The following is a 19,953-nucleotide window of genomic DNA, read 5'->3' as shown; positions in this document are numbered from 1 at the left end:
AAGTAAAAATATTCAGAAAAGTCCATTTTCTGTTCGGAAACCCTTAGAAAACTAAAACACATGTTCAGAAAAAGTTCTTGACAGCTGAAATACATTTATAAAGTAAACAGCTTTACAATAAAAAAAAGGGGAGGGGGTTCTTGTTGGTCATAAACAGGAATTCTCATCAAAACTCTCCTGTTTGTGCCTTTCCTTTAAACAATGGGAGTCAGGAGTCGGATTTATTATGTCTCAGCCGTGGAAAAATAGAAAACTTCAAAGACGGGTTTATTGCAGTGATACAATCTGCTGGTAAAAGCTAATAAATGGCAAGAACAAAACAGACGTTCAAAGAATTTACTGTCGGGAGTCGTCGTAGTGGGACGTGTAATGGCATGAAGGGTGCCAGATTGCTGTATGTGGTCATATGTCTGTTTATTTATTGACATATAATCCTAGTTTTAAAAGAACTCAAAGGGTACCTACATTTATATAAAAATGACGCAGCCTCCCTAGCTTTCACAAATATATCTCGCTAATAGCTGTTCACAAAATGGAGTTTCTAAAGTGACAGTCCTTGCTTTGAAGGGTGACCGTGCATAATTTTTCCTTCATTCCCTTAATTTTGATTAATCAGGCACACAATGAAGACAATATAAACTTCTCTGGCTGACTATTCCTATTATTCTGAGAAAAAAAAAAAAAAATACGTTCGAGAAACGTAGCAAAGCTCCTGCTGTCTTCTCCGGGCACATCACCAATTGACAGATGACATAAAGTAAAAACTTGTCTCGTTTAAACTTCTACATAACAGTGTCCTCCATGATGTTTGGGTCAAAGACACATTTGTCCTCGATTTCCCTCTCTGCTCCGCAGTTTAAAATTACAAATCAAACAATCCAGACACAACTAAGGTGCACACTGCAGACTTTCGTTTAAAGGGATTTGCAGACATTTTGGTCCCACCATTAGAGAAATGACAACACTTTTTCTACGCGGTCCCCCCATTTCAGGGCACCAGCAATGGCAGGTCCATTAAAGCCGTCATATTTATCACATATCCCTTACATGCAGTGACTGCTTGACGTCTGCGATTCATAGACACCACCAGGTGATGAGGGTCTTCTCTGCTGGTGCTCTGCCAAGCCTCTAATGCAGCCATCTTGAGCTCCTGCTTTTTTCGGGGGGCTACTCCCATTAAGTTCTCTCTTCAGTGTATGGAAGGCCTGCTCAATTGGATTTAAATTGAGTGACTGGCTCGGCTATTCAAGGATTTTCAGTTTTTGAGCTTTGAAAAACTGTGTTTGTTGCCTTAGCAGTATGTTTGGGGTCATTATCTTGTTTTCCAATAAAACAACCCCAAGCATAACGCCAACGGTACGCAGGGGCGTCTTAAAATCCACAACATTTATGTCCTGGGATGGCCGAATCAGTGGCTCTGCGTTAATTGTGAGACTTCTAAGTCAGCTGGATGTACCAAGTGTGTCATATTTAACGGGATGAACATTAAGTCCATCAGCTGTAGCCACTGTGATCTGTGAGTTTAATTCCACATTACGTCATCTTTTTATATAATACGCTACCGTGGCTGTTCGTTTGTCTGTCCAGGATTTTAAATCCCATGTAGCTCTCAAACCGTTTGACCTATTGACCTGAAATTTGGTACACATATACTACGTGACGTCTATTATCCGCTATCGGGTGATGATTTTTATTACTCTTTTTATTTTATTATAGAATCAACTCCTGGCAGCACGCAGCAGGGCGACCGTGTGGCGCATGCGTACGGGTGCCGTTCTCATTTCCTACCACCTTAACTGTCACTTCCCCTACTTCTTCATATCTTAAATCATTCTTGAGGCTGATTGAAGACTTAAGTGCCAGGTTAAGTGAAAAATTAATTGCAACACAAACACTGACTTAATCACTTTTAACATGAAAAGATGCTGACGGAAGAAGAGAAGCAGCGGGCCGCTAGGGTGGAGAAAAGAAGAGCTGCTCAGGAAGCAGCAAGCGCATCAACCTCTGAGCAAACGAATGGTGATCGTACAGAGAAAGAGGATGAGAACTAGAAATGATCAAGTCAAGTGTATTCACTGCACGTTATCGTGCAGTACGCCGTTACTGGTAATAATAATAATAATAATAATAATTTTATTTATGTGTATAATTAAATAAATAAATATTGTAAGCCGTCACTGGTTCTATTTAATGTAAGTACTAGTAAGTATATTTATATATAAGGCCCTTGAGGTGCCAATAGAGGGAACTGTTGAAGGAAGACTGTCCTGCTTTCCACACGACCCAGAAGTGCACTGGACGGCTTGTGCATGATACAGGTAACAGTTCCTGGGTCAAATTCAGGATGGTCAAATGGTCAAAGAAGCCAATGGCCTTACCTTAAGGAGTCAGTGTTGGAAGGCAGTGAGTGACACCCACTTGGAGAAAGGAAGGAGGGAAGCAATTGATTATTTATTGTATGTGAGATTGATCTTTTGTCTGATAATTACTGAACACATGCTGTTGGCAAATAAATACCTTTATCTGAACCAGGACTCGTTATATGTAATACTGTGTGTGAGGTTTGGGGCTCAGTGGCACCACCTTGTGGTTACTATATATATGTGTATATATGTGTGTATATATGTGTGTATATATATATATATATGTATATATATGTATCTATATATGTATATATATGTATCTATATATGTATATATATGTATCTATATATGTATATATATATATTGTGACGGACAGCCGGGTCCCATGCCCGGCCGGGACGCCCCTGTTGTGTATATTCCGGGGGAGCCACCATGGACACTTCAGTACCTCCCCCGGGACGCTTGGTGGCAGCCTCCATGGCGGACGGTGATTCCCCAACCACCTGCAGTCCGCAGCCTGGTTCGGGGCTCGGGTGGCCGCTAGGGGGGGCTGTAGGGACCTCGCAGCCTAGCTGCTTGAATTCTCAGCCCCACCCGGAAGGGCAATTAGGACCAGCTGGTCAACCAAATTGGAACTCTTCTGGGTGGGATATAAAAAGGGCCAGCCACCTCCACTCGAGGCCAGAATCGGGAGGAAGAGGACGAGGTTGCCTGGGAGGAGTGGTGGAGCAGGAAAGTGTTTGGTTTTTGTGTATTTGGTGCTTTGGACTGTGTTTGGGTTGTGTGGCACGGGGAAGGCATGTCACACAGCTGAAGAAAAAAATAAAAAGCCCTTTGAGTGTGAACAAGTGCCTCTGTGTAGTCTGTGTCGGGTCGGGCGCTATATAGCGCCTTTCTCACAATATATATATACATGTATATATGTATGTATATACATATATATGTATATGTGTGTATATATATGTATGTATATATATATATGTATATGTGTATATATATGTATATATATATATATGTGTATATGTATGTATATATATATATATATATATATATATATATATATATATACAGTCCCGATCAAAAGTTTAAGACCACTTGAAAAATGGCAAAAAATCATATTTTTAATGGTTGAATCTTAACAAGGTTCCAAGTAGAGCTTCAACATGCAACAAGAAGAAATGGGAGTGAGACAAAACATTTTTTGAGCATGCAATTTAATGAAAACAACGATTAAACTGAAACAGGCTGTTTTACAGCTGATCAAAAGTTTAGGACCACACCTCCAAAAAAACCCGTAAACCCCCCCAAAACAGAAATCAAACTTCCAAACATGAACTCAGTACTGAGTAGCTTCACCGTTGTTGTTGATCACTTCAAAAATTTGTTGCGGCATGCTTGATGCAAGCGTTTCCATGAGGTAAGTGGGAACATTTCTCCAAGTGGTGAAGACGGCCGCACGAAGAGCATCTACTGTCTGGAACTGTTGTCCATTTTTGTAAACTTCCCTTGCCATCCATCCACTAAGGTTCTCAATTGGATTTCGATCAGGGGAACAAGCAGGATGGGCCAAAAGAGTGATGTTATTCTCCTGGAAGAAGTCCCTTGTCCTGCGGGCATTGTGTACTGTAGCGTTGTCCTGTTGAAAAACCCAGACGAGGGCCCTCAGTCATGAGGAATGCTCTCTACAACATCTGGACATAGCCAGCGGCCGTTTGACGCCCCTGCACTTCCTGAAGCTCCATTGTTCCACTTCAGGTGGGATCTGCTTGTCATGCCAGTAGCGTTAGAAACCATCAGGACCATCAAGGTTAAATTTTTTCTCATCAGAGAATAAAACTTTCTTCCACCTTTGAATGTCCCATGTTTGGTGCTCTCTTTCAAAGTCCAAACGAGCAGTTCTTAAGGCGTTCAAGGAGACGAGGTCTTTGAAGACGTTTTTTGTTTTTGAAGCCCTTCAGTCTCAGATGCCGTCTGATGGTTATGGGGCTGCAGTCAGCACCAGTAACGGCCTTAATTTGGCTCGAGGATCGTCCAGTGTCTTGACGGACAGCCAATTGGATTCTCCGGCTCAGTGCTGGTGAAATTTTTTTGGGTCTTCCACTTTAATTTTTTGTTCCATAACCCTCAGGATCATTTAAGAAATTACAAATGACTGTCTTACTGCGTCCCACCTCCGCAGCGATGGCGCGCTGTCAGAGACCCTGCTTATGCAGTTCAACAACCACGTTCAAAAAAGGAGAGTTTTTTTGCCTTTGCCATCAGAACGTGTGACTACCTGACAGAAAATGACAATGAATCCACATCTTTGCACAGATTTGGCCTTTTAAAGGCATGTGGTCCTAAAATCTTGATCAGCTGTAAAACAGCCTATTTCAATTTAATCGTTATTTTCAATTAATTGAATGCTCAACAAATGTTCTGCCTCACTCCCATTTCTTCTTATTGCATGTTGAAGCTCTACTTGGAACCTTGTTAAGATCCAACCATGAAAAATATGATTTTTTGCCATTTTTCAAGTGGTCTTAAACTTTTGATCGGGACTGTATATATGTATGTACAGTGGTGTGAAAAACTATTTGCCCCCTTCCTGATTTCTTATTCTTTTGAATGTTTGTCACACAAAATGTTTCTGATCATCAAACACATTTAACCATTAGTCAAATATAACACAAGTAAACACAAATTGCAGTTTTTAAATGATGGTTTTTATTATTTAGGGTCCTCAATCCCAGTCCTGGAGAGCCGCAGTGGCTGCAGGTTTTTGTTCTGACCCGGTTGCTTAATTAGAAAGCAATTCTTGCCAATAAAGCACTAACAAGCTATGAAATTAAATGAACTCTGCTATGTCAGGTCATTCTCATATCCTAGATTTTCTTTCCCTTTCTATCATGCAAATGATTTGAAGGCTAAAATGGACGAGTAATTCTCAGTCCTTCACTTTTTTCTCTTCATTTTTCTTCCAAGTATTTAATTCAACCCAGTAGTGCAGATAAATACACACACAGGTGTAAATGGAAATAAGCTAAATGGAGAAATGCTGCTCTCTCTTGTCATTTGCATGTTATTGATAATAAGGAGCAATTAAAATAGCTGTTTAAGACAAAATGAAGCAATAAGGGCTCAAAATCACTAAAGTGAAGCAGAAGTGCTTTTTATTAAGCAACTGGGTTGGAGCAAAAACCTGCAGCCACTGCGGCTCTCCAGGACCGTGATTGAGGACCCCTGGGCTAGCCAATAATTCTTTCGTTATGAAGGGAAATGTCATAATCAGAAGGACAAGGCAAAGAGTAGTTGAGATAAACAGGCTGGAGACTGCAAACCAAAAAGGCATGAAAAAGCGACCACCAGAACCAAAATGCAAACAAAGAATCAGTGAGTGGCAAATCGCACTTGTGGTCGAGTGACAGAAAGGAATGAATGACTCCCACAGAATATCGGGATGCCAATCAGGCCACCCTGTTTAATGCTGACAAGAAAGATTGAAAATAAAGAGGCTCCCTGTTAGGGCTCCCAAGATTTTTGGTCAACAATCCAACAGTCTGTTTTCCTACTTTGTACAAGTGAAGCAGCGGACAGGTGATTACCGGCAGATGAATGCCATTGAAACAAATAACCAAAAATAGAAATGGAGCTCCTTATTCATCCTCTGCTTTTCATTACAGGAAGTGGCCTCTGACCTGGAGGATGCAAAATACCAATACGCTGAACCCCGACTTTCCATCTATGGGCGCTCGACTGAGGAGTGGACCAAGCTCTCCGGATGGTTCAACAAGCACCGGGTTCACTCGCCAAACCTGAAGTGGATGATCCAGATCCCTAGAATTTAGTACGTTTCCCTTAAGAGAAATGAATCGTATTGGTGGGGTGGGCTTTTTATTTTTAACTCGTGTAAGACTAGTAAAGCTAATTCTGAAGTAAATTATTTTAATAAATGTAAAGTTTGCCGTGTCATTTCTAACCCACCTAATCCAGACTATGAATTTGGGGGGTGCTGGAGCTTACCCAGCTAGCAGAGTGTAAGGCAGGAACAAAAGACTTGACGCTGAGAGAAAAATAGGAAATTAAAAGATGTTATTCTCTCCTGAGGTCAATAGCACAAGGTAACTGAGGTAACCTAATAATTAATTTGCGCTTTGTAATGAGCGCTGCGACAGTGGAGACAGACAGACGCACGTGGACCACCACAGCTACTGGGCTGCACACATTTGAGAAGTTACCTCTGCTTGCTATGATATCTTTTTGTCATTTTAGCTATTGCTCCATGATATGACATAATAAAAGCAAACAGAGTTTAGATGGGCATGGTTATCTGTGGATATACAACGTGTTAAAATGCTGCGGCTATTTTGTTACGGCAGGTTTGCATTTCCAATTAGATGGTAATGTTATATTTCTTTCGTCATCTGTGTAGTTAGAAGGTGGATGTTGTGCAGCCTCATCTGTGAGTCTACTGCTGTTGTTAGGCAGATTTGTTAATTCGGGTGTCTGGAGTACAAAATCTGCATCTCCAGTGGCTCTTTGTTCTCTGTTCTCTTAATGACAGTCCTCTTCATGGAGTGTGACACACTGTTTGCATATTTTGCAGCTCATATTTTCATGAATATGGCTGACAATTCTTTCAAGCTCACATCGACGCCAACACTATCATCGTAATGCTGAACACCCAGCACGTGCGACAAAGCATTGTTCACGTTTACCACTCGTCCATTGGTGCCGTCAAATGTATAATCTGATGTCACTGAAGGGTTTTTCCCCTGCAAGAGTCAGTCAGTCATTTTCTAAAATGCTTAGCCCCGAACAGGGTCACAGGGGAATGCTGGAGCCTATCTGGATAGATTGCCAGTCTATCACAGGACGAACACAACATCCAACAGCAACAACATTTATTTATATAGCACATTTTCATACAAGGGCGGCACGGTGGCGCTTCCCGGGTCCTCCCTGCGTGGAGTTTGCATGTTCTCCCCGTGTCCGTGTTGGTTTCCTCCGGGTGCTCCGGTTTCCTCCCACAGTCCAAAGACATGCAGGTTAGGTGCATTGGCGATTCTAAATTGTCCCTAGTGTGTCCTTGGTGTGTGTGTGTGTGTGTGTGCCCTGCGGTGGGCTGGCGCCCTGCCCAGGGTTTGTTTCCTGCCTTGCACCCTGTGTTGGCAGGGATTGGCTCCAGTAAACCCCATTTGGATTTTCATACAAATAAGTGCTTTACATGATGAAGAAAGAGAAAAAAAAACCCAAAATAAATAAGAACTAAAATAAGGCAACACTAATTAACATAGAATAAAAGGAAGGTCCGATGGCCAGGGAGGACAAAAAAAAGCAAAAAAACTCCAGACGGCTGGAGAAAAAAATAAAATCTGCAGGAGTTCCAAGGCCACGAGACCACCCAGCCCCCTCTAGGCATTCTACCTAACATCAATGACCTCCATCAGTCCTCATGGTATTCAGGGTTCCCATGGAAGAATTTGATGATGCCTTTAATCCGTCAATGTAGGGACATCACGGTGCTTTGATCAGGTGGTGATGGTGGTGCAGATCGCCACCACAGAAAACCAGAAAAGGAACAGAAGAGAGAGTAGGTTAGTATGGATTTTAGAGCCACCATGAATAATAATTCACACCCCCCAACTGCACAATAGGACCAATTTAGGATCGACAATCCACCTAACCTGCATGTCTTTGGACTATGGGAGGAAACTGGTGTACTCGGAGTACGGGGAGAACATGCACGCGAACCCTGGTCTTCATACTGTGAGGCAGCAGCACTAGCACTGGGCCACTATGCTGCCGCCCCTTGCAACAGATAACTTTTATTTATAAAATGTGCAATGTGCTCTCTACACACGCAACACACATTTACATGTCTAATAGGTTTTTTAGGAGGCATTCTGACTGTAGACAGTTTATTGTAAACAGACGCTTGCTATATGTCGGACTAGAATAACAAAGCACCTCTGATCTTCGCAGCCCTACTTTGAGCCCCGCCTTCACAAGACATTGGATTGGTTTAGAAATGTGACATTCGGTGAGCTGACCAATTATCCCCTCCCAGTTTTAAGCACAATTAACTCCTGGTTGACTCCAGATGTATACATGAGACTAAATCCTACCTAACCACGCAGGACTATTGGCACTCACAGCAGTAGATTCAGCGACAGTATTTACCTACGAGTCATAAGGTTGCTGAATGGTCAGTCTTAAGAACAAATGTTATATAAATTTGCATGCCATGTATACTGCTTATTTATGTATGTATGTATGAATGGAAGCAAAGGTCTGTGATACAGTTTGCTTATTTGTGTCTGGAAATCCACAAAGGGAGAAAATGAATCACGTATCTTAAAATGGTTTTTTTATTCCTAAGCTTTTGACAACCTATCAGGTATCGTCATCAGAAGGAAATGATTAGACTTACAGGAATCCAAGGCAATATATAGTAAATAAGGAGGAGAGGGGAGGTGGATGTTGAGGGGGGTTATTGATGAGCTGGAGTTCGGAGGGTATTGGTCATAAAGTCTTATTTATTACTTGCATGTTCTTCTTTTCAAGCCTGCACATGCTGAGTTCATGTCCAAATGTCTGTTAATGGCGTTTTCATTGGATATTTACGTTTCAGCCAGTTCTCTGGCACTTTAGTATTAGTCTTGAATTTTATCTGCACTGAATTCCATTTAAATGTGTGTCCGGTCAAACTTGTATGTGAATAAGTCTCCCTCCGAACCCCATCTCATTCACCCCCCACAATCCACCTACCTTCCCCTTCTTCTTTTCTATATACGTCCTTGGATTCCTGTACGTTTAATCATTTTCCTCTGATGATGAATCCTGGCAGTATTCAAAAGCTATTTTAAGATACGTGGCTCATTTTCTTCCTCTGTGGATTTCCAACTACAAGTTTGTATGCATGCATGTACGAGGTGTGATCAAAAAATAGGGTGAATATTTAAAAAAATTAACGTTTATTGCAGTAAAAGATTTACAAGTACTAGTCACCCTCAAAATACTCTCCTCCACTTCGAATGCGCTTATCCCAACGCTCCTGCCACTTTGTGAAGCAGTTCTGGAAGTTTTCCTTCAAGAGTGTCTTTCGTTGCGCTGTCGTGGCTGCCTGGATGTCCTCAATGGATTGAAATTGTTTGCCTTTCATGGTCATTTTCAATTTAGGGAACAGCCAGATCTCGGTGCACGGTGCCAGATCTGGCGAATAAGGTGGATGCGGACACAGCGTAATGTGTTTATTCGACAGAAATTGTCGTACTAGAAGGGATGTGTTGTCACGATGAAGAATGAAACCGTTTCAACATTTTCAACGGTTATTGACGTTGAAGGACATCCTGATCTTTTCTCGTCTTCAACTGAGTCAGACCCATTATGAAATCGATCACACCACTTGTAAACAGTCTTAATTGTCGCTACAGTGTCACCATAAACCGATGTAAACATCTGATGGGTTTCCTGAGCTTTTTGCAATTTGAAACAAAATTTCTTGTTAATGCGTTGCTCGATGTCCATTATTAACGAGAAACTTGAAAAACCCACTTGAACTCAACATTGGCTCACCATCGACTGACAGTATCAAGCCAGTTGAAACTGGTCACAAACTCGGCTATAGGATGGACACGTCAGAACCGGCACTGAATTGTTTTACGTTGCTCTTGGATGGTGCTCTGCATCAACATTCACCATACTTTTTGATCACACCTCTTATGTATTTATATATTTGTCAGCTGAAGAGAAGTTTCTGCACTTTTATGTTTTCGTTGGAAACAGTGAAGGAGGGAGGAGTAGTAATTGGGTAGTAAGAAGTTGGTGTGGCACTGGGAAAATTGCATCGCAAAGGAAGGTGACCATGTGGAAAAGTTTTTGAAATTCTTAATAAATAGAGTTAAAAAAAAGTGCGGAAACATTTTGAACGTCCCTCGTACTTTCTATGCAGGACAATAGACGTGACATGATGTGACTCATGCAGGCTCATAGATAGTCAGCAGTGTGGAGAAATCTAAAGAAAAATGAAATTGCTAATTAATCTGAGGAAAAAATGTAAACATTAAAGTAGTTTTAACAATTAGCAGTCTGCAAAAGACAAGAAAGAAGAGCTGACTGGAGTATTCACCTCTATATCTAACAGCCATGTTTGAGAAGTAAAAGCTTTAGATGGATTGAGGATGGAATCAATCAATTATCATGTGTGTTGATTTATTTATTTATGTATTTATTTTCAGTGACATTTTCAGAGCCAAGAATTTTGTGCCTCACTTTGGGAAAATGCTGGAGAACATCTTCCTCCCAGTCATCGAAGCCACCATCAACCCACAGAGCAATAAGGAGCTCAGTATCTTCCTTAAGCATGTAAGTGATCTGAAATGGCCCTGCTGCATGTGAGCCGCAACACACATCACGGAAAAGAGCTGCCGCACTCTCATGTCAGATGTGTTGCAACTTCCTTCACATCACATGGGGGATAGAAAGAAGTCCACTTTGGACTTTTGGGGCTAAGTACCAGCTTTGAAATGTTAAATTTCACTGACTGCAATTTATTTGCCTAATTAAGGTCTGTAGATGGAGGAGCAATAGGCAGTGGATTTTAGTCCAGTGCTTTGCTGGAGTATCTTCTTTGTCAAATTTATATGCACCACCTGGTAATGCCTCTTGCACACTTGGAAAACATCCCGATTCACATAAAGGACAATTACCATATTTACGCGTGTACCATTTTTTCCTGAAAATTAGCATTACAAAATCAGGTGCACGTCATACACAAGGAAATGTAATTCTGTAAAGTTTACTTCTTCTGCCTGGGCTCACTTGCTTGCTCGCCCTCTCTCTTTTGCTCGTGCACTCGTGCTCTCTCTCTCGCTCACTTGCTCGCGCTCTCTCTCTCGCTTGTGCACTCGTGCTCTCTCTCTCGCTCACTTGCTCGCTCTCTCTCTCTCTCGCTCACTTGCTCGCGCTCTCTCTCCTCGCTTGCTCGCGCTCTCTCTCGCTCGCTTGCTCGTGCTCTCTCTCTCGCTCACTTGCTCGCGCTCTCTCTCTCTCGCTCATGCACTCGTGCTCTCTCTCTCGCTCACTTGCTCGCGCTCTCTCTCTCTCTCGCTCACTTGCTCGCGCTCTCTCTCGCTCGCTTGCTCGCGCTCTCTCCTCGCTTGCTCGTGCTCTCTCTCTCACTCACTTGCTCACGCTCTCTCTCTCGCTCACTTGCTCGCGCTCTCTCTCTCTCTCGCTCATGCACTCGTGCTCTCTCTCTCGCTTGCTTGCTCGCGCTCTCCCCCTCTCTCTCTAAATGCTTCCTATACAATCACAACGCGTGTCATACACGGGGCAAAATGATTTTCGTGATTTTCTTTGTAAAAATTAGGGTGCGATTCTTAGACGAGGGCGCGTGGTACGCGAGTAAATACGGTAATACTGATATACGTATGTTTTCCTAAAAAGCTTCAGGAACTCAGGTGAATACTAAGCCCTAAATTACTCCAAACACCATGTCCTGAAAAAGATTACACATTCAATACCATAATCTTACGAGAACAACGATGTATTGAAGGACACAAATTCAATATACTTGTAGGACAACAAAATGAGGATTACCTTCTCCGTAACAAGTACTCTGTAGACCAAAGCATAAAAAAACAGAAATAGCAATGACAAGATTATGAGAAACACGCTCCTCATTTTTGGTGGATTGTAAGAAGTCTCCAGCAAGGCTGAAGTTATTTGTCTACCAGAGAGTCCGACACAGACTTTCACACAAGCGTCCAAAGAGGTACTTATTGTAGAAGGAACCAAAAAAAAAGTCCTCTTCTTTCATTTTCCTCTCCTTTTAACACACTCCTGTTTCTTCAGGACACTTTTATTCTTCAGGATGGACTTTTGTGTAACTCGGTTCCTTGCTGACTTTGCGACTTTCTCCTTTTTTTTTGCCACCATCCACTTCCTTGTTATTATTAGTTCTTCCACCACCCATCAGCCCAAACAGGACCTTTCCCAAATCATGCTGGGTAATTCCCTTAAGGGCATAGATAAGGCAAATTCTTCAAAGCATATGCTGTGCTCCATTCGAAGTGGAAATTCAGAGTTTCTGATTTCCTCAACTCGGAAACTTGGGGTTGGCCTGACAAGTCCGTGTTTATCAGACCCTCAGATCATGACGTCAATCCAAAATGGTGACATACAGTACACCACAAACTTTAGTGAGAGCTGCAGTATTATAGAGTTTATTAACGGGAGCAGCTGAAACAAGAAGAAGAAGAAGATGATTAACAATTCTGTCTATTTGTGTCTCATTAAATTGGACGCACACACAGTACAGTCCAACTTCTTTCTGTGGAAATGTTTCTACGGAACTTGGATACACAAAATACCACACGATGTGTTGTTATCAACTGCTATTTATTCCAATGGAGCAAACACAACAAAGGTTTTCCTAGACACATCCATATTGGTTTTCCGAATGTTTTACTAGAATGCAGTCAACTGGGGTATGACGTCACTCTCAGCTCTGACATCTGGAATGCAGCAATACAAAATACAGTATAAGAAACGCCCCAAAGAAATATGTGCAAATGCATTTGTCCGGCAAACCATATTTGTGAGACCGCTACAACCCGACAAGGTCGGAGATGCAGTTGCCATCTTAATGCAGTCCCACCAGTTGTGCTTCCTTAGATGAGACAGCTGCGCTAGGATGATGGATAACAAAACAATGTCATAGCTGACCATAATTTGAATGAAGAGCAGGATGTGCTTATAGAAGAGGAGGCATAACAAATGTAGCTGCGTTTATCCAAAGTTACTAAAGTTCTGCAGCTTTTAGTTTGCTTCATAGGATGATTCAAGCACCAGTGTGATGCATGTTTAAATAATTTTATAGAGAAAATATTTTATCCATCCATATCCTAATTACAGGGTCACAGGGGTCCGCTGGAGCCAATCCCAGCGCGCAAGGCAGGAAACAAACCCCGGGCAGTGGGTTAGCCCACCCCAGGTCACACACCAAGCACATGCTAGGGACAATTTAGGATCACCAATACACCTAACCTGCATGTCTTTGGACTGTGGGAGGAAACTGGAGCACCTGGAGGAAACCTACACAGACACAGGGAGAACATGCAAACTCCACATAGGGAAGACCTGGGAAGCGAACCCAGGTCTCCCAACTGTGAGGCAGCAGCACTACCCACTGTGCCACTCACAAAATATTTTATCTATCCATCCATTATCCAACCCGCTATATCCTAGCGACAGGGTCACGGGGGTCTGCTGGATCCAATCCCAGCTAACATAAGGCGCAAGGCAGGAAACAAACCCCAGGCTGGGTGCCAGCCCACCGCAAACAAAATATTTTAGTTTTAGTAAAACTTCAAAGCAAAACAGTTCACACAAAAATAGAGGGAAAATTGGTATTAAAGAAAGGAAAAGTTCTTGTTTAAGAAAAGTTCTCTTTAAGGCTCATGTATCTTGTTGCTTTTCTCTAAGTTTGGTCATACAGTCGCACTTGAGGCATGTTACGCGAATTAAACACGGTCAGAAAACTGTATGCCATCTGCTTTTGGCAAACACATCTAACCATCCACGCTAGCAGTAAGACTGTTTCCTAACTGGCTTATTTAACTCTCTGTTCTACAGATAAAGCTAAGCTATTCTATAGAAAGCAAACATATGAATTTAATATCAAACATTAGTTTTCTAAGATTAGCTCTTACAACAGATAATAACATCTGTAGTTCACTGTTTCGATTTGTAATCCAAAAGTGCTCAACAAATAATCAGACGGTCAGGTAAAGATAGCGGAAGCCCAACTTATCCAAAAGGCTCAAGATAAAAGTTGAAGACGCAGTTGAAAAACAGGCCAAAAAATAGACTATTAATTCAAAAAGAAAAAGGTAGAAGACAATAATGCAATCTAAAAATATAAGGAAGAAGATCCAAAAAAAATTAAAGGAACAAAAGCACCAGAGAAGGTTAAAAAGTTTTGCATTAGCACAGTAGTGAGCACTGATAGAGCAATGCCAACATCTGGGCTCCTCTCTTATGTTTTTTGCTCTTCCTATCATGTGACTGTGCAGTGATCAGTGTTGCATAGCAACAGACCCAGATGGAAGGGGCGGGGGCAACCAGCAGGGGAAAAGGCCTGGCTAGTGACAGAGCCCGGGACAGATTTTAAAGGCTGGCATGTCGAAGTGCTTTGTACTGAGACTTCCATCATGGCCCAGAGTTGTGTCTTTACATCAGGGGTACTTGGAGTGTTTCGAACAAAGGACCAATTTACTGGAGTCACATCTAATAAGCATAGCATTAGCAAAATTCTAAGTTACATTTCCAAAATGAAAATCACTGGGCATATCAAATTTAGAGACTGTGTGGCAAGTTTCTAGCACAGTTGTGTTAGCACTGCACCCCAGCTGGGTAGTGTCCGCAGTCTGGCCATCCTTCCATTATGGCTTCCTGACCAGACAAGAAATCCTCATTTATCCTGGCTGGAATGCCTGTCCTTCTTCCTGGGCACTTACTGGGTCCTCCTGGGTGGCAGGCTAAAGTAAGTTTAGAGTTTTGAGTAAGCAAAGTCAGCAATTTGAGCACTTAGGGGATTCTACCTAGGTGCCCTGTGACATTCTTTTGAGTTGATAAAGTTAATAAAGCTAATGTAACAGTCATGACCTGATTGTCTTTTTCCCTACAGACAACTGTCAACCTACTTTTACTCACCCAGTATATACCTCTCTATTACACTTTAAATTCCCAATAAAAGCAGACTTATTATGCTCAAATCTTATTAAAGAATTTCATCCCGAAGGGTTATGGAGTTTGCATGTTCTCTCCGTGTCTACGTGGTTTTCCTCCCACAGTCCAAAGACATGCAGGTTAGGTGCTTTGGCGATCCTAAATTGTCCCTGGTGTGTGCTTGGTGTGTAGGGGTGGTGTGTGTGTGTGTGCCCTGCGGTGGGCTGGAGCCCTGCCTTGCGCCCTGTTTTGGCTAGGATTGACTCCAGCGGCCCCCTGTGACCCTGTGTTAGGATATAGCGGGTTGGATAATGGATGGATTATCAATATAAGAAATGAGTAGATGGGCAATCCTAGCACTGAAAAACGATGAAGTCAAATGAATTAATATGAAAACTGTCGATCAGTTACATGGCAAATTGGCTAAATGCGTATCTGTACACTACGCTGAAACAGTTGGTGGTGATGGTGTGGAAGATGAAAACATCAATTTGCAATATCCTGAAGAACATCTACAACTCTGCGGTGGGCTGGTGCCCTGCCCGGGGTTTGTTTCCTGCATTGCGCCCTGTGTTGGCTTGGATTGGCACCGGCAGGCCCCTGTGATCCTGTGTTAGGATATAGTAGGTTTTTTTTCTTTGGTCTTTATTTCACCTTATATCATTTCTTGTATTAGGAATTTGTTAGTTTTCGCATACCCCTTGGAGTCAGAGCACAGGGTCAGCCATTGTACAGCGCCCCTGGAGCAATTACAGGTTAAGGGCCTTGCTCAAAGGCCCAGCAGAGTAGGATCTCTTTTGGCAGTGACGGAGATTCAAACCGGCAACCTTCGGGATACCAGCGCAGATCCTTAGCCTCAGAGACACCACTCCGCCCTATATGTTGGGTTGGATAATGACTGACTGACGGTGGTACCGTGGTGCAGTGGTAGTGGTAAGGAGACCTGGGTTCGCTTCCCAGGTCCTCCCTGCGTGGAGTTTGCATGTTCTCCCCATGTCTGTATGGGTTTCCTCCCACGGTCTAAAGACATGCAGGTTGGGTGCATTGGCGATTCTAAATTGTCCCTAATCGGGGTGTGTGTGTGTGTTTCCTGTGGTGGGCTGGCACCCTGTCCAGGGTTTATTTCCTGCCTTGTTGGCTGGGATTGGCTCCAGCAGACCCCATGACCCTGTAGTTAGGATATAGTGGGTTGGATAATGACTGATGTACTGACTGAATATCTATACCCATTAACACCATCCGGTCTTCCACCGGCCGAATTACTGTTGAAAGAAGGATGTATCGTAATGTTACTGTGTAATTTATGTCTGAGTGATGGGCTAAGGAATAGATTAAGATTAGTTGTATTCAAAATCGGTCGAACAATTCTGACATATAAAATTTTAACAGGCGACAAGAAAGGTAATGTAGTATATCATCAGGGGATAACATTAGACACCAAAGGAGATCTTGATTTGCCATTCGTATTAAAATGTTTAGAGTTTCCCGTTGACAATTAACAAATCACAGGGAGAAACACTTAAAAAAAGTCGGTGTATTTATTGGAGAGAAAGAAACGATATTTACTCATGGGGTTATACGTTGCGTTGTCACAATGTAACTTCAAACACGGAATCAAAATTCAATGTGATATTAATGAAAAGTTAATTCAAAAAATGATACAGTAAAAGTGTAAGTTTAAAAAGTATTTGCGTGCTAATTTCAAAGCCAAACAGAATGAAAACTTATAACGCAACGAATACCTCTAACGCAACATGAAACATAATTTTCTTTCAATTTATTATGTTTTCTATTTTTTAATATGGTTAATTACTCGCTGTAATGTAAAATAGTTAGTTCTATTATGCATAAGTAACAATTCTCATGAAAATAACAATCTGTTTAAATTGTACATTCGCTTTCCCATACGCGAGCAGCAGAGCCGTGACGTGACTATTGTGTAGCGCCTGCCCGGGGGTCGGTGAGCAAAGTGAGCAGGGGGCAGAGCCCCCAGCATATGTACTGTATAGATTTTACTTATTGCTAGTATGGGCAATTTTTGTATCTTGTTTGTGGTATTCATTCCATCTTTTGTTGTGTGGTGCAGTGGTTAGCACTGCTGCCTTATACCTCAACTCGCATTTCTGGCCACAATAATTGGTCCTGCATGGTTGGCAGATCCACTGGTATTTGGTCCTGGTTGTCAGATGCTTCCTTAGCCCCCAGAGATCCTTAAATGACCATTGCACCATTTTAATCTGTACTACACAGGTTCAGTTTCTCTTCTTCCTCATTGACTTCAGTGCTTCTCACTGAGTCTGGCTTAATTCCTGAAGCTTTCTGAATATTCGTTAAAATCGAGATGAATCAAACTCAATGGCATTCACTCATCACTACTATGCAACAACCCCGGGAGGTGACGTCGCCGTCCCAATAGGATAAAAGGTTCGCAATGTGCGCTTCCAAAGTTTGCAAGCTTATGCAAGTTTGAGGATAAATCAAAAGAAATCATCACATGATTGTTATTGCTTACCATTAGTGCTCTCGAGACCCCTTTTTCTGTTTTTTCAGGATTGGCAAAAGGTTGGCCAGACCTCAATGATGACTTTATGGCTTGTATTGACATCTAGTCTAACTGATCAGCTTCCATTATTCTATCCTTTTTGCTTCAGCAAGCATAACAGTTTGTGTGCCCCGTAAATGTGCTGCCGTCCTGCTCAGGGCTGCTCCCGGTGTTGCAGCTGATGTTTCATCTACCCAAGCAGTGCTAAACGCGGTTAAACAGCTTTACAAGACCAATGACTGTACAGTCAATATTTTTCCCACGCATTTCTTATTGAGGCCTTTTTCATTTATGTTTTTTTACCCATTGTAGAAGGTAATTTCATATAATTCGTGGCAAAGTACAGTCTATAGGTTTGGAGGCAGGATGGCCGTTTTCAGAAAGTCTTTCATTATGAACTGTGTGCATTTTAAATTTTGGCCACAAATAGATGGATGAGAGTTTCTTCCTAAAATAGTGTAAAAGACTAAATGGTTGGCAAAAGGTCATCAGGAGCAAGGACACCATCACTACCAGGATGGCACAGGGCAGGAAGAAATCCAAAAAAAAAACCATCAAAAGCAGTGAGACAGACATGCTGGCACAGGGCTGGATTAACCATTAAACAGAATAAGCACATGCCCAGGGCATCAAGGGAAATGGGGGCACCATTGCTGGATCTACTATGGACCATTTGGTGCAAAACTGCAAATGATGTGGTGCGGCTGAACCAAGTTCTACAAAAAGGGGCTCACACGTTAAATGAGAAAATTACACACATATACTGAATAAACTGCTCAAAAATTAAAGGAGCATTTTTGAATGAGAGTAGAGCATCAAGTCAGTGAAACTTGTTGATGTGCTCAGTTCAGTAGCAGAGGGGCTTGTTAATCAGTTTAATGAAATGAACAACAGGGGCAGTAGAGGGGCAACAATGAGACGACCCCCAAAACAGGAATGAATGGTTTAACTGGTGGAGGGAGGCCACTGACATATTTGTTTTGTCACTCATTTTGTATTTGGCCACGGTCAGTGTCACTACTGGTGACATGAGTCCAACTTCTCCAGGATAGCACATCAATATGTGCCATTGCAGAAGGTTTGCTGTGTCTCCCAGCATAGTCTCAAGGGCATGGAGGAGATTCCAGGAGACAGGCAGTTCCTCTAGGATAGCTGGACAGGGCACATCGTAGAAGGTCCTTAACCCATCAGCAGGACCCACTGGTGTCTACTACTTTGGGCAAGTAGGAACAGGATGAGCACTGCCAGAGCCTACAAAATGTCCTACAGCAGGCCGCTGGTGTGAATGTTTCTGACCAAACAGTCAGAAACAGACTTCATGAGGGTGGTTTGAGGGCCCGACATCCAGTAGTGGGCACCATAGTGCTCATCTGGCATTTGCCATAGAATACCATAATTGGCAGGACCAACACTGGCAACCTGTGCTTTTCACAGATGAGAGCAGGTTCATTCTGAGCACATGTGACAGATGTGAAAGGGTTTGGACAAGCCGTGGAGAACGTTATGCTGCCTGTAACATCGTTTAGCATGACCAGTTTGGTGGTGGATCAGTGATGGTCTGTGGAGGCATATCCATGGAGGGACGCACAGACCTCTATAAGCAAGGCAACGGCACCTTGACTGCCATTAGGTATCGGAATGAAACCATGGACCCATTGTCAGACCCTATGTTGGTACAGTGGCACCTGGGTTCCTCCTGGTGCACCACAATGCCCAGCCTCATGTGGCGAGAGTATGCAGGCAGTTCCTGGAGGATGAAGGAATTGATACCATTGACTGGCCACCACACTCACTCACCTGACCTAAATCCAATAGAACACCTCTGGGTGTGACATTATGTTTTGGTCCATCTGACGCCTCAGACTGTCCAGGAGCTCAAAGATGCCCTGGTCCAGATCTGAGAGGAGATCCCCCAGGACACCATCCATTGTCTCATTATGACCTTGTCAGGCATGCATACAAGCACGCCAGGGCTATACAAACTACTGAGTACGATTTGGAGTTGCTACAAATTAAATTTTGGCACAATTGAAGAACCTGCCTGCCTCATCACTTTGTCACTTTGAATTTCGGGGTGTCTTTGAATTCAGCCCTCTGTGCATTGATCATTTTCATTTCCATTACCTAGTCCATATCGGTAGCAAATCTGATGTGTTTTCAAATTGTTCCTTTTAATTTGTTGCGCAATTATATATATATATATATACTCAGCAAAAAAAGAAACGTCCTCTGACTTTCAACTGTTTTTACTTTCAGTAAACTTAATGTGTAAATATTTGTATGAACACTAAAAGAGTCAACACCATAAGACATAAACTAAAAATGTTTCACAAT

At 42.4% G+C, this 19,953-nt stretch overlaps 1 protein-coding gene across 2 annotated transcripts in view; it reads left to right on the top strand.

Annotated features, from left to right (window-relative positions):
* ampd1 overlaps positions 1 to 19,953 on the top strand; it is a 131,635-nt gene that overhangs the window by 69,182 nt on the left and 42,500 nt on the right. For both annotated transcript variants that reach the window (XM_039749392.1, XM_039749391.1), the window contains 2 exons: positions 6,026 to 6,189; positions 10,583 to 10,709. In XM_039749392.1, coding sequence (XP_039605326.1) covers positions 6,026 to 6,189; positions 10,583 to 10,709 — 291 coding nt within the window. The remainder of the gene's footprint in view (positions 1 to 6,025; positions 6,190 to 10,582; positions 10,710 to 19,953) is intronic.

Source organism: Polypterus senegalus, chromosome 3 (assembly GCF_016835505.1).
Source record: "Polypterus senegalus isolate Bchr_013 chromosome 3, ASM1683550v1, whole genome shotgun sequence".
Taxonomy (NCBI): Eukaryota; Metazoa; Chordata; class Cladistia; order Polypteriformes; family Polypteridae; genus Polypterus; species Polypterus senegalus.
Note: the sequence above shows the minus strand (reverse complement) of the source record. Positions and strands in the feature narration are given on the sequence as shown.